At 69.2% G+C, this 13,013-nt stretch overlaps 3 protein-coding genes across 3 annotated transcripts; 1 reads left to right on the top strand and 2 right to left on the bottom strand.

The window, feature by feature from the left end:
* Positions 1 to 447: 447 nt before the first annotated feature.
* Positions 448 to 3,875, bottom strand: EMIHUDRAFT_419856 (ATP-dependent metalloprotease FtsH; the record flags this gene model as incomplete). The annotated part of the gene is made up of 9 exons (XM_005760832.1): positions 448 to 752; positions 829 to 1,055; positions 1,395 to 1,494; positions 1,712 to 1,787; positions 1,952 to 2,040; positions 2,458 to 2,511; positions 2,700 to 3,035; positions 3,111 to 3,293; positions 3,360 to 3,875. The coding sequence occupies 9 exons, from the start codon at positions 3,870 to 3,872 to the stop codon at positions 741 to 743; spliced, it is 1,590 nt and encodes a 529-aa protein (XP_005760889.1). The 3' UTR covers positions 448 to 740.
* An 807-nt stretch (positions 3,876 to 4,682) lies between these two features.
* On the top strand, positions 4,683 to 11,211 carry EMIHUDRAFT_631898 (hypothetical protein). Its single transcript, XM_005760833.1, has 20 exons — positions 4,683 to 5,460; positions 5,662 to 5,825; positions 5,899 to 6,112; positions 6,571 to 6,969; positions 7,245 to 7,319; positions 7,461 to 7,644; positions 7,712 to 7,752; positions 7,841 to 8,160; positions 8,238 to 8,457; positions 8,653 to 8,700; positions 8,915 to 8,966; positions 9,036 to 9,347; positions 9,423 to 9,562; positions 9,639 to 9,700; positions 9,768 to 9,874; positions 10,108 to 10,237; positions 10,326 to 10,435; positions 10,512 to 10,730; positions 10,799 to 10,897; positions 10,978 to 11,211. The coding sequence occupies exons 1-20, from the start codon at positions 4,738 to 4,740 to the stop codon at positions 11,052 to 11,054; spliced, it is 3,696 nt and encodes a 1,231-aa protein (XP_005760890.1). The 5' UTR covers positions 4,683 to 4,737; the 3' UTR covers positions 11,055 to 11,211.
* A 114-nt stretch (positions 11,212 to 11,325) lies between these two features.
* EMIHUDRAFT_249095 (hypothetical protein) lies at positions 11,326 to 12,297 on the bottom strand (the record flags this gene model as incomplete). Its single annotated transcript, XM_005760831.1, has 1 exon — positions 11,326 to 12,297. The coding sequence occupies one exon, from the start codon at positions 12,295 to 12,297 to the stop codon at positions 11,326 to 11,328; it is 972 nt and encodes a 323-aa protein (XP_005760888.1).
* Between the last annotated feature and the right edge of the window lie 716 nt (positions 12,298 to 13,013).

Genomic DNA, 13,013 nt, shown 5'->3' with positions numbered 1-13,013 from the left:
CTTTGCTTCCCAGGACCCTGCACATCACCGACACTCGCACGCGAACAGTCCAGCCCGACATTCAAGAGACAACTCCCATTAGCTAAACACGGAGTCGTGCCCTGATAGCCGCACAAAGAATGACTGACTGAGCAGGCGTCGCGGAGGAAGTGGCGAGCGAGCAATGTCCAGCGCGCCTAGGTACTACACGAACGGACGAGTGGCCAGATCGGCAGCGGAGGAGGCGCGCCATCAGGGCGAGACCCCACGAGGCTCGCGGCACCCGCGGAAGCCTCAGGGGAGCCGCGCAGGGAGCGGGTCGAGGTGGGTTGTCGAGGTGGTCGAGGTAGAGGTGGTCGAGGTGCTATTTCGTTCTAACGGACGAGTGGCCAGATCGGCAGCTCGCGGAGGAGGCGCGCCATCAGGGCGAGAGACCCCACGAGGCTCGCGGCACCCGCGGAAGCCTTAAAACTGTACGATGTGTTTTTCGCGCATAGTAACATCTCTCTCGCTCTCGCTCTCGCTCTCTCCCTCTCGCATCGAACCCGCACGATGTCCTCACGGACTGCGCGCGCGCGTTGCGCTGGCGTGCAGCAGCGGAGTCCATGGTCGACACGCGAGCCGGAGTCCGCCGCCGCCCGCCCGTGTTCAGCTGCTCTCCCGCCCCCACCCACTCCTCACGCAAGCTCGCAGGAGAGTGGCCCCGCCGTATTGCCGGGGAGGGGGCAGCAGTAGAGGGGGCAGGCGCCTGGCAAGCAACACTAGCCGAGGACCTTCGCGCGCGCGGGGAGGACGGGGCGGGGTGAGCGCAGCGGCGCGGGGAGGGAGGGGCAGGGCCGTTTGACACGCCTTGCCGAGGAGCCCGCCGACTGGCCCCTTGCGCCGCGAAGTCACAAAGTCGACCAGCGCAGAGTCGAAGTCAGCCATAGTGACTGGCCCGCCCGCGCCACTGTGCGCCGGCATGGCCATCCCCGCGCCGCCGCCGCCGCCGCCGCCCTGCTCGCTCGCAATACTGGCGACGGCGCGGCGCACGGAGCGGATCGCAGCCTCGTTGGTCAGAGCGGCGAGCTCCGCTCCTGCCCGCAGACATAGCCGAGACATAGCCGGGATAGCCGGGAGATAGGCGAGAGACAGCCGAGAGACAGCCGAGAGACAACCGAGAGATAGCCGGGAGATAGCCGGGAGATAGGCGAGAGATAGCCGAGATTGCGAGCTCTGCTCACAGGTAGAAGCAGAGATGAGTGCTTGCGACTCTCCGCCGCCAGAGAAGGGGGGGGGAGGGGCGTCACGGCTATGTCTCGGCGATCTCCGAGCGATCTCCGAGCGATCTCCGAACGATCTTCGAACGATCTCCGAACGATCTCCGAACGATCTCTCGGCTTCCTCTCGGCTGACTCTCGGCTGCCTCTCGGCGCCTGAGAATGTTGGCGTCGCGGCCGCAACCTTGCGTAGCGAGACGTCGGGGGCGAGGGCGAGGGACTTGGTGTGCACGCGCAGCGTGTTGAGCCGCCCCGCCTACCATACCTCCAGAGTCTCGAATCCAGTGTGGGTTCAGTCCCGTGGGTGGTGTGGTAGCAGGGCGTTGAGCCGCCCCCGCCTGTCGCTCGGCGCGCGGTCTCCGGTGCGGTGCCACTCTTGGAGTGGCGTCTGCCCTGCTAGCTCCCGCCGTCTCGATGCCACATCTCCGCTATGTACCGGCCGTCTCTCGGCTATGTCGCGGCTATGTCTCCACCTCGTCGGGCAGCTCGATGCGCACAAGGCGGTCGAAGCGGCCAGGCCGGGTGAGGGCGGGGTCGAGGATGTCGTACCTGTGAGGTGTGAACAGCGTCTCTTCACACCCACTGCCGTGAACAGGTGGGGTCGAGATGTCGCACCTGGCAGGGGGAGCGGCGTGTCTCGGACATGTCTCGGAAGGGGCTCGGACATGTCTCGGAAGGGGCTCGGAAGGGGGCGGGGTCGAGGGCAGTCGCACCGGTTGGTAGCGCCGATGACGACGATATCCCTCGACTCCCCCCCGAGCCCATCCATACATGCGAGCATCTGGTTGAGCGTCTGCTCGACCTACTCAGTGTCACTGCTCGGCTCGGCCGGAGGAGTGAAAGACTCGGCTCGACCTGCAGCCGAGAGGCAGCCGAGGTAGGCATGTGAGCGGCTCAGGAAGCCGCGCCGCGCGCTCACTGGCCCATCTTGCGACCGGCTCTGAGATCGTGTTGCAACAGTAAGAGAGGCCCCCACCGCTGCGAGCCTTCGTGCTGGGATCTCATGCTGGGATCTCAGGGCGACCAGGCGAGGCATCACCTCCTGGGGCGATGTGGGGCGACACCCAAGCGGCTGACGGCCACCTCGTACGGCTCTCTCTCGGCCACCTCTCGGCTGCCTCTCGGCTGCCTCTCGGCTGCCTCTCGGCTGCCTCTCGGCTGCCTCTCGGCTGCCTCTCGGCTGCCTCTCGGCTGCCTCTCGGCTGCCTCTCGGCTGCACCTCGTCGTTAGACCCCGCGAGCCGCATCGACCGCTGCTTGCCGAGCGCGTCGAGCTCCTACGTGCTGAATACGCCAACATGAGGGCGGGGGGACGGTATTGTGCAGCGTCTTCAGAGCACCGCGTGAAGACAACGGAGAGGAGGACAGTGGATACAGCGGAGTGCGTGTGAAGACAGCGGAGTCCGTGTCTCTCAGGCGCTAGGTGGGGTACAAGAACCCGTCTTCCGCTTCTAGCGTCGAGTTCGTCCACAAAGACGATACACGGGGACACGGCGGCAGCCTCTTTGAAGAGGGCGCGCATGCGGGCGGCGCCGCGCCCGACGAAGAGCTCGACGAAGTCAGACCCCGAGCAGTAGAAGAACGGCACGCCCGCCTGCGCCGCCATGACGCGGGCGAGGAGCGTCTTGCCCGTGCCGGGCGGCCCGCACATCAGCACGCCCGACGGCAGCCGCGCGCCGGCGGCGGCGTAAGTGGCCGGGCTCTTGAGCATCGCCACAACCTCGCGCACCTCCTCCTTGGCGGCGTCGATGCCGGCGACGTCCTCGAAGGAAAGGCCGTCCGCCGCGAGGAGCTGCGCCTGTTCACAGCAGTGGGTGTGAAGAGACGCTGTTCACACCTCACAGGAGAGGCCGTCCGCCGAGAGGAGCTGCGCCGACGCCCGCTTCGACACGTTGCCCTGCCCGCCCATCTGCCGGCGCATCATCGAGTAGAGCGCGCCGAGCCAGAGCAGGGGGAAGAGGAGTGGGAGGAGGGCGCCGGCGGCAGAGGCGGGCGCGGCGCGGAAGTCGACGCCGTGCTTGTGTAGGAACCAGACCAGGTCCGACGGCGCCCGCACCTAGGAGGGTCCTAGAAGGGTCCGAGAGGGGCCCTAGAAGGGTTGCAGGTCTGACGGCGCCCTCACCGGCCGCGTGAAGGCTGGAGCGCCGTCGAGCAGGAAGCCGTACCGCGAGAGAGAGAGGCGGAGGCCGCTGATGCGGCCGCTCTCGCGCGCCGCAAGCTGCATGAAGGCGGCGTACGAGACCTCGACCGCCCGCTGCGGCGGAGCGCGCCGCCCCAGCAGCACGGGCACGAGCGCCGCGAGCAGAAACACGTAGAGCAGCCGCAGCCAGCGCATCTTGGACGCGCGGGTGGCGAGGCGATCGAGCCAAGGCGGCACGCGCATCCGACCCCCGGAGCCGCTCGCCAGCGGGAGCCGCGGCAGCAGCCGACGCCGCCGCGGCGCATTGCTGCCGCTGCTGCCGCTCTCGCTGGCGCCCGGCGAGGCGGCGGACGAGCAGCGAGGCGGCGCTGCGTGGGCGCGAGGCGGGCGCACGGCGAGCCGAGGCGCGAGGCGACCGCCCGCCGGGAGAACCAGCGCAGAGCTTGCCGGGAGGACCAGCGCGAGCAGCAGGGATAGGAAGGGGCGGAGTGTCATGTACCTCTTCTCTCGGACTCCTCGCCAAAAGAATTCTAGATAGAAGCCTCTCTCACAGCACACTGGCACGACAAGGGCGCAGACTGGCGCGGACTGGCACGCACACAGGCTCACCACCGGAGCCAAAAGAATTTAAAGGCAACCCCTTACGCACTCTTCACACAGGAGCTCTCACAGCAAACTGTGAGAGTCCCGTGAAGGTTCACGGGGCCGACTACAGTGTACAGCGGGGAGGAGTGATTTAAAGGCCTACTCTTGGGAGTGTGAACGCCCTCCTCATGAATATATATATGTATAATGAACTCGGCGGCACAGGACGCGGCACAAAGATAGAGAGAGAGAGAGGGAGAGACGTCTCTATCCTAGCGAGATGTCTGTGTGAACAGGGACATGTGCGGGACGTGTCAGGCCGGCTTGCTTATTGCTCTGTTTGTCGGACGTCTCCGCTCAACCGCGGCTTGGCTGATGTAGTCTTGCTTGTATCGTTCCTGTACGCCTCGGTACAGACCCTCGCTCCGTGTACAGCTCTCCGCTCATGTGTGTGTGTGTGTGTGTGTGTGTGTGTGTGTGTGTGTGTGTGTCACACTCACTCACACTCACTCACTCCCGTCCCTCCTCTGGCTTGGGTGTGTTCTTTCTTTCTTTCTACATGACCCAAGCATCTAGCACCGTGGGGTGTGATACATTGGAGCGTCGAGGGTCAGTCTGGAGTCGCGTTCCTCCACAAGGAAGAGCCACGGAGGTCGCCCGATTTCTTTTGCACAAAGCAAGCCTGGGAGAGAGGGGACCGCCCGTTTGGGAGAGGCTGAGCGTCGTCCGGTGCTGCGAAGGCCGCGGCGCGTTTAGTCGTGGCCAGAGCGCGTTTATGGCCTCCACTGGTCCCGGCGGCGAGTCTCCGAGCCAAATCTCGCCCTTCCCGTCGCCTCCATTTGACCCGGGGTACTCGAGCCAGGAGTCGGAAGCCTTTGCCCTCAGTGGCGGTTTCCCTCCCGACGGAGGCTTGCCGCCAGAATCGCAGCCGGCGCCGGAGCCGCAGCCAGACGGCGGTTTGCCGCCAGAGTCGCAGCCAGCGCCGCCGCCGCCGCGGCCGGAGCCGCCAGAGGAGGAGCGGCCGGAGCAGCCAGAGCGGCCAGAATGGGAGGCGCCGGCGCTCCCGGAGCCTGCGCCGCCGATGACGCCGCCAGTGGCTCCGGCGCCAGCCGAGGCGACCGTGCAGCCGGCCGTGCAGGCGCCCGATGCAGCGGCCCCGAGCGGCGCCGTCGCGACGGCGGCGGAGGAGGGCGCTGCGGCCGCGGCCACGGTGCTGCTCGCGCCGCCGCCCGAGGACGCGGCCACGCCGCGTGTGCGGGAGCGGCTGCAGCGCGCGCGCTCCGCCCGCGACGGCCTGCGGCTGGAGGGGCGGGGAGGGGGCGCGGCGGGCGCGGCGGGCGCGGCGGGCGCGGCGGGCGCGGCGGCGCGCTGCTCGTGCGCATGCGAGTCACTCTCGCTGGCGGTCGCAGGCGCGCCGCACCGCCGCTCCGGCTCGGTCGGGGCGCCAGCTTTGCGCGCCGGGGCGGCTGGCGCGGCGCCGTGGGGTGGCGCGGCCGAGGCGCGGCAGCAAGCGAGCACGGACACCTAAGTCCCTCAGTCCCTGAAGTCTCTCAGTCCCTGAAGTCTCTCAGTCCCGGAGTCCCCATCCCTCCCCACTCGATGACGGACGATGACCGCCTCGAGTCAGTTCGGGGCGGCCCGCTGTACGGCGGGAGGTCCGGAGGCGTCACTTGGGGCTGCCCCCCCCCCCCCCCCGTAGCAGGCGCGGCAGCAGAGCTCCGCCTCCGACGAGGACGACGGGGAGGCGCTGCTGCCCTCGTCGTGCAGCGCGCGCAAGGCTGGCGGGCGGCACCGGCGGAACCCGTCGGGCGGGGCCGAGGTCGCGCACTCGCTCGCCGCCTCCCTCGCCGCTGTCTCCGAGCGGTCTGCTCCGCCGCGACGCGAGGCGGAGCCTGCTCCGACCCTGCCCGCACTTCTCCTCGGAGTGTGCCTGCAGGTCCGCTCCGCCCCGGCTCGAGGCGGAGGAGTCTGCGGGGCTGCTATCGTCGACGGGCCTCGAGTTGGCGGGGCTGGCCGCGGCGCCGTACGGCGGCGAGCACGGCTTGCGCAGCGGCGGAGAGGAGGCGACATCCCTGGCGGCGGCAGGCGGGCAGGGCGACGACGAGGACGAGGATGACCGCGGCTCCTCCTTCTTCTTCGCGGCGCCGCTCGTGCGCGCGTCTCGCGGCGGCGCGATGGGCGGAGGAGCCGAGAGTAGCCGAGAGTAGCCGAGAGGAGCCGAGAGGAGCCGAGAGGAGCCGGGAGGAGCCGAGAGGAGCCGGGAGGAGCCGAGAGGAGCTGGGAGGAGCCGAGAGCAGCCGAGAGCAGCCGAGAGCAGCCGCGGTGCGATGAGCAGCACCGTTTCCCTAGAAGCGGAGGACAGTCCCTTGCATCTCCAGCTGGCGCTCGCGGGGGCACGTCTTCGGCTGCACTCGTAGCGCCCGTCTCCGCGCGACTGCGCCGAACTACACACGCCCCAAGGTTGGTCTTGCCGCGCGCGGCGTCCCCTGTCGTCACCGCTCTAGGGGCCGGGTCGATACCCTCCCCTACCCCATAGTACCCGAACCCACCCTCCGCCTACCCCACAGCACCCGAACCCATAGGGGCCGGCTCGATGGTCGAGCTACAGCTGCACGGCGCAGAGCGGGCCCCTGCCCCGCCGGCAGTGCGGCCAGCCTCCGCCACGGCCGGAGGCGGCAGCGGCGGCAGCAGCGGCGGGGGCGGCAGCAGCGGCGGGGGCGGCAGCAGCGGCGGGGGCGGCAGCAGCGGCGGGGGCGGCAGCAGCGGCGGGGGCGGCAGCAGCGGCGGGGGCGGCGGCGGCAGTAGCAGCGGTGGGGGGAGCGGCGGCAGTAGCAGCAGCAGTCGCGGCGGCGGCGGCGACAGCGGCGAGTCGCCGACGGCTGTTCGCGCCGATGCCGTGGCGGGCAGCTCCGGCGGCGGCGCTCCGGCGAGCGCGGCGCCGGCGCCGGTGCGCACGTCGTCGGTGGTCCAGCCGGTCGCGTCGTACGACCAGGAGCTGCTCGTGGCGGCGCGCGCGAGCCTAGTAGCGGGCGACGTGTGTGCCTTGGTCTCCCACCCAGCACTCGAGAGGAGGAGAGGACACGGACTCCGCTGTCTTCACACCCGCATTCCACTGTGCTGTCGGCCTCTCCCTCCGTTGTCTTCACGCGGTGCTCTGAAGACTCAGCACAATACCGTAAGCCCGCCCTGAGGTTGGCGCATCAACGTAGGCGCGAGAGCTCGACCGTTATGCCCAGCAGCCCCCTTGATGCTTACTGACCGGCGAGGTCGCTGTGAATGAAGGTGCGAAAGTTCAACCTCAAGCCGCGCGACGGCGTTCAGTACCTGCAGCTGCGCGGTTTCCTGTCTGCGGAGCCGGCAGACATCCCAGATCTCCCCAGATCTCCCCAGATCTCCCCAGATCTCCCCAGGCACGGCAGACATCGCTCTCGCTTCCTGCACGAGAGACGAGGCGGCCTCTCTCTTCTGTGATTGGATTGGGCCTACCGGGTCTGGTAGGGTGACATCGCGGCCTTCCTCCACGAAACGAAGGGCCTCTCGAAGCGAAAGCTCGGCGACTACCTCGGCGAGCGCGGCGAGCGGCACGCCGAGCTCCTCTCGGCGTACGTGCGCCGCTTCGACTTTGCCGGCCTCTCCTTTGTCGGGGCGATCCGCGCCTTCCTCTCCCCCTTCCGGCTGCCGGGCGAGGCGCAACGGGTACCGACCGGCGGCTGTGAGCAGCGTCTCCTCACACCTCCAGCTGTGAACAGGCGAGGCGCAAAAGATCGACCGCATCATGTGCGAGTTCGCCCGCGACAGGGCAGCCAAGGCCTGGGACCCCCTCCCCCCACCCCTCTCCCCCAGCCCCCTCGCCCAACCCCCTGCCCGCCCTCGGCCAGGCCCCGGGTGTCTTTTCGTCGGCGGACACGGCGTACGTGCTCGGCTTCTCGGTCATCATGCTCAACACGGACGCGCACTCGGTGCAGATCAAGGCCAAGAACCGGATGAGCAAGGCGGACTTCGTGCGCAACAACCGCGGCATCGACTCGGGCGCCGACCTGCCCGCGGAGCTGCTGTCGGCCGTGTACGACGACATCCAGACGGACGAGATCCGGACGGGCATGTCGCACGACGACATGGGCGAGGCAGAGCTGCTCGAGTTCTTCCGGCAGGGCTCCACCTTCCGCAAGTTCAACCACGCGCGGCTCGCCGCCGACCGGCGCCACTCGTGCCGCCTCTGGCTTGGCCGCCTGCGAGGAGGCGCGGCCTTGACATGTCGCCGAGGCATGTCCACAGGCACCACTCGTGCCGCCTCTGGGTCGTCGCGGACGAGCTGCGCTACCAGAACCTCGCCGCGCGCGGCAAGAAGGAGAAGGCGATCCCGCTCGGCCTCATCGAGACCGTGCTGCTCGGACCGGCGAGCGAGGTCTTCCGCCGCAACGGCGTCCGCGCCGAGTCGTCGGACGGCGCCGCCTGCTTCTCGCTCGTGTGTGGCGGCCGCACGCTCGACCTGCAGGCGCCCCCCGCCTCGCCGCCCGCCGCCGCACGCGCCCACACAATGTTGGCGAGGGGTGGAGGGCTGAAGCCAGCCAGCCCGCCGCACCGGTGCCGCCTCCGCCACCGCCGCGAGCAGCGCGTCCGCAGCCACGGCGAGCGCGGCGTTCCTCTACGCCATCGCGGCAGCCTCAGGCCGGAGCGCTGTTTGGGGTAGGCGCTCACGCCCGAGGAGTATGGCATCTGGACGCACTACTTCCAGCAGGTGGCCAGACACTTCCGAGACACTTCCGAGACACTCCCGAGTATGGCATTGCGAACGCACTACTTCCAGCAGGTGGCTAGACACTTCCGAGACACTTCCGAGTATGGCATTGTGGACGCACTACTTCCAGCAGGTGGCCCCGAGCGGACCACAACAGCAGGAGCAGCGGAGAGAGAATGACACGCTGAGTGCCGCCCACTCGCTGCGGACGAAGGTGGTCGAGCGGACCAAGCTCGAGCAGCACGCGCGCCGCGTCGCGCTGCGCGGCCAGCCACGCGAGGGTGTGAACAGGGAGGGTGTGAACAGCGTCTCTTCACACCTGCAGCTGTGAACAGGCCAGCCACGCGAGGCCTTCGTCGAGAGCGCGACGTCCGTCTGGTGGTGCGAGATCCTCCCCAACTGGGAGTCTGCAAGCCTCGAGCCGCGCACGCAGCTGCTCTGGTGGGAGGGGGCGCCGAGCGCGGTGCGCGCGCAGCTGTGGCGGATCGCGATCGGCGAGGCGGCGGCGGGGAGGGCGGGCTACGAGGCGGCGGTGGCGGAGACGCGCCCCGTCGACCGCGTGGCGGCGCTCGACCGGATACAGAGCGCGCTCGCCCGCCCCGCCGCCGCCGCCGGCTCGGCGTCGCCCGTCGAGCGGCCGTGGGCGGGTGCGCCGCCAGAGCTCAACCGTGGTCACCACCCTCGAGGCGTCGCTCACTCCTGGTCCTCCGCTGCCGCTCAAGGTGCGCCGCCAGAGTTCAACCTCTTCACCAACAGCGCGTCGCCGATGCACGCGAAGCTCGTCTCGCTGCTCGCCGCGCTCGAGGCGGGCGCGCGCATCGGCGCGCCGCCGCTGCGCCGCCACGCGGCTCTGCTCTGCGCGGCGCGGCTGCTCTACTACCTCGAGCCCCTTGTCACGTCCAGGACACGTCCATGACATGTCCGAGACACGCCCACAGGCGCTGCTGCTCTACCTCGAGCCGCCGTCCGCGCACGGCTGCATGTGCACGCTGCTCGGGAGGCACGTCCTCGCCCAGTTCACAGCTGAGGGGCCGTCGTGAGCTATGAATGGCCTCGCTGCTCGGCAGGCACTTCCTCGCGCACGTGGAGGAGGGGTCGCCGCAGCTGGCGTGGCGGCTGCGCGCCACTCGCTCGTGCCTCAAGCGCGAGCTGCCCGAGACGCTCGAGCACTTGGGCGAGGTCTAGCCGAGATCTGGCCGAGATCTGGCCGAGATCTGGTCGAGATGCAGCCGAGACATAGCCGAGAGACGCCGGAGATGAGGCGGCGGTGCTCGAGCCGCTCACACGGCTAGCCGCGAGGGGTAGCCGAGACCGCACCTGTGGGCTCGCTCGGCGTCTCGCTGCGGCTGGCAGACCCACCGCTACCGCCCCTCCTCGAGCTCGCGGCGCCCCCTGTGTGTGTGTTAGGCTCGCTCGGCGTCGGGCTCGACGACTTTGTGTGCGACTGGCTCTCGTCGCTCTTCCTCTCCACCCTCGCGCTCGACACGGCGGCGAGGGTCTGGGACTGCTACTTGCGCGACGGCGAGGCGCTGCTCTGGCGCGTCGCCGCCGCGCGCGTCGCCGCACACGCCGCCGCTCTCTCGGCCGCACACGCCCGCGACGCGTCCCTCACGACACGTCCGCAGGCACGTCGCCGTCGAGCTGCTCCGGCTGCTCGAGCCGCGGCTGCTGCAGGCTCTCTCCCGCGACGAGGCCCTCTCGCTGCTGCACCACGCGTCCGAGTTGGGCGGCGCGGGCGCACTTGCTTGTCGCCCCGCTGCTGCGCCGCGCTCGCCCGGCCCGCCAGTCGAGGCGGCGTTGCCGGTCTCTAGGCGAGCGGCAGCTCTTCGGCGCCCTCGCCGCCAGCGAGGGGACGGCCCACGAGATGCTGCGCCTCGATTTCTCGCAGCGGTTGCCGATGCCGACCCTTGCGTCGGGCGGCGTGGTCTTCGACTTGTGGACAAACTCATACGAGGCCGAGTTGGGCGCCGGCGCCGCCGCCGCGCCGCGCGCGTACGAGCGCGCCGCGTCGGGCTTGCGGATGGCGGACGGCGACCGCGCGCGGAGCGGCGATCGACAGCTCTTTCTGTCTCCTTGAGCCGCCGCGTTCCTTGTTCAGGAACCCGGGCGCGGAGGCTGCTGTCGGAGGAGTCGAGCGCGCCGGAAGTGCCGCCGCTGGCCGCCCTCTCGAGCGACGCGTCTGCGAGCTCGAGCGCGGGCCAGCCTGTCCTCTTCCCTCGGCGAGGCCCGAGCGCCAGGGCACGCGCGCTCCGACGCGTTCCGCCGCCACTCCTGTAGGTGCGCACGTGTCGCCGTCGAAGCGGCTGCTGCGGCCGCTCGAGACGTGGATTCGCGGCGTGTGGGAGGGTGGCTAGGGCGAGCGGTCCGTCGCCTGGGCGAGCGGGCCAAGCACACCGCGACCAGCCCCGCCGTATTTCGCATTTTTCAGCTCTGCCCCTCTGCGTTCTGTGGACACCCCGTTGTGGCTTTGCCCCTTCGTTCGGCTTTGCCCTTGTGCCGCCCTGTGCCACCGTCTCTCTGCACTCTCGACCGACTTAAAACGAGATCGAGCAGCGAGCTCTCTCGAACAAAGAGAAGTCTCCACACTCTCGGCACCCCGTCACAGGCCCCACAGAGTTCGCACGTTCAGCCTTCCAACGCTCCTCTAGCAGCCTCCCCGCGCCCGCCGCTCTCCTGCGCCTCGACCTCCTCCTGGGCCTCGATCTCCTCCTCCTCGTACAGGAGCTGCCGTTCGGTGGCGAGGGCTTCGTCCCCGAGGCCCTCCACCGCGTAGCGCACGAAGCAGACCTCGCAGACGTCGTACGTGGTGGGGTGCAGGATGGTCGCGTCGCCGTTTGCGCACGTGTAGACCGGCTGCAAGGGGGACAGCTGCGTGTCGCACAAGTCGCAGATGACGGACGAGGGCAGCCGGTCTGCTGCGTGGTCGAGCAGCGCGTCGATGTTCGCCGACTCTCGCACTCCATGCTGCTCAATTAGCAGCTGCCGCATCCGCGCCCGCCCGGTGAGGCGTTCCAGCGCGCCGCCGCAGACGCAGAGGGGCGGGCAGCCCTCGCCTCCGCCCTCGGTGGCAGCCACGACCCGCGAGGCAATCATGCCTCCACCCGCCTTGGCAATCAGCGCGTCGATGAGGTCCGCCTTCTCGAGCAGGCCGGAGTCGCTGCCGCCCACCTCCTTGAGCCACGCCTTGAGCTCCCGGATGGAGCGGCCTCTAAGCGCCTCGGAAGGCGCCTCAGCAATCGCGCGCAGCGACGAGTGCCGCTCTCCAAACCGGCGCAGCAGCCTCGTCATGAGCGGCGCCGCCTGCTCCGCCAGCCGATTCACCACCCCCTCCTTGGAGACAGCATCCTCTGCGCTGCTGCCGTCGCCCGTCTCTGCGCTAAAGATGAGCCGTCCGCGTGCGGGGCCGTCCTCGTCTCCCGGGTCAAAGTCCACGCGAACCGGCCGGCGGCAAGAGGGGCAGCGGGCGTGGCCCGCGCTGTTGAAGGAGGAGGCGAGCGCCCGGTCCCAGCAGCCCAGACAGTAGGGCACCGTGCAGCGGCAGGGCAGCGGCAGCCGCTCGCTCTCCAAAAGCGGGTCGAAGCAGATGGCACACTCCATTGGCCGCCTCCTGTCTGGTCTCGAGGGATCGAGTTGCGGAGCTCCCAGCTGCTCGGTGTACGAACTGTTCACACCGAGCAGCAGCGGAGGAGCGGCACTACTGGGCGCCCATGCGCTGGATTCGAAAAGAATGTAGTGCCAGCCGCCAGATGCCGGCTCGCACGGCAGCCTCTTCCTCTCGACCAGCCTCAACTTCCGTACCGTCAACATTTTGTCGCTGCGTGCTCGTGGTGAGCTGTGGCGGCGGTCGAAGTTCGCCCAGATTTGGTGACGAGCGCCGGACGATAGTAGTGTCTCTGTTCGCCCTGTGCATGTCAGGCCAGGCTGCAGCAGGGCACTACCATCGTGCTGCCCTGTTGCAGCCTGACTTTGCCCACTGTGCACAGTCGCCAGAGCACCACCACCGCCCGGCATCGTGTCACGGCGAGCTCCTTCTGCGCCCGCTCGCGAGGCTCTCGCGCTGGCACACTTTGGCCATCTGCTGCTCGCGTTCGGCGAGCTCTTCTCCGCACTCCTGCCACGGACAACCCAAGGGAGGGATGGGAGGACGGCACGCCGCCACCACACAGGGATTTTAAGGAGAGGGGTGTGGTGCGCTAGCCGTCGCCCACCCTTGGGCGTCCGCCTCTTCCTATCTCTCTTCGCAGTCTCTCGCCGATTCTCGCTGCAACCTTCATGCCACCTCGCGGTCGTCCCACTCTCGTCGTTCTTTCCCT

Source organism: Emiliania huxleyi (genome assembly GCF_000372725.1).
Source record: "Emiliania huxleyi CCMP1516 unplaced genomic scaffold EMIHUscaffold_737, whole genome shotgun sequence".
Lineage (NCBI taxonomy): Eukaryota > Haptophyta > Isochrysidales > Noelaerhabdaceae > Emiliania > Emiliania huxleyi.
The sequence above is the reverse complement of the archived record's forward strand: the minus strand, read 5'-3'. Positions and strand labels throughout refer to the sequence as shown.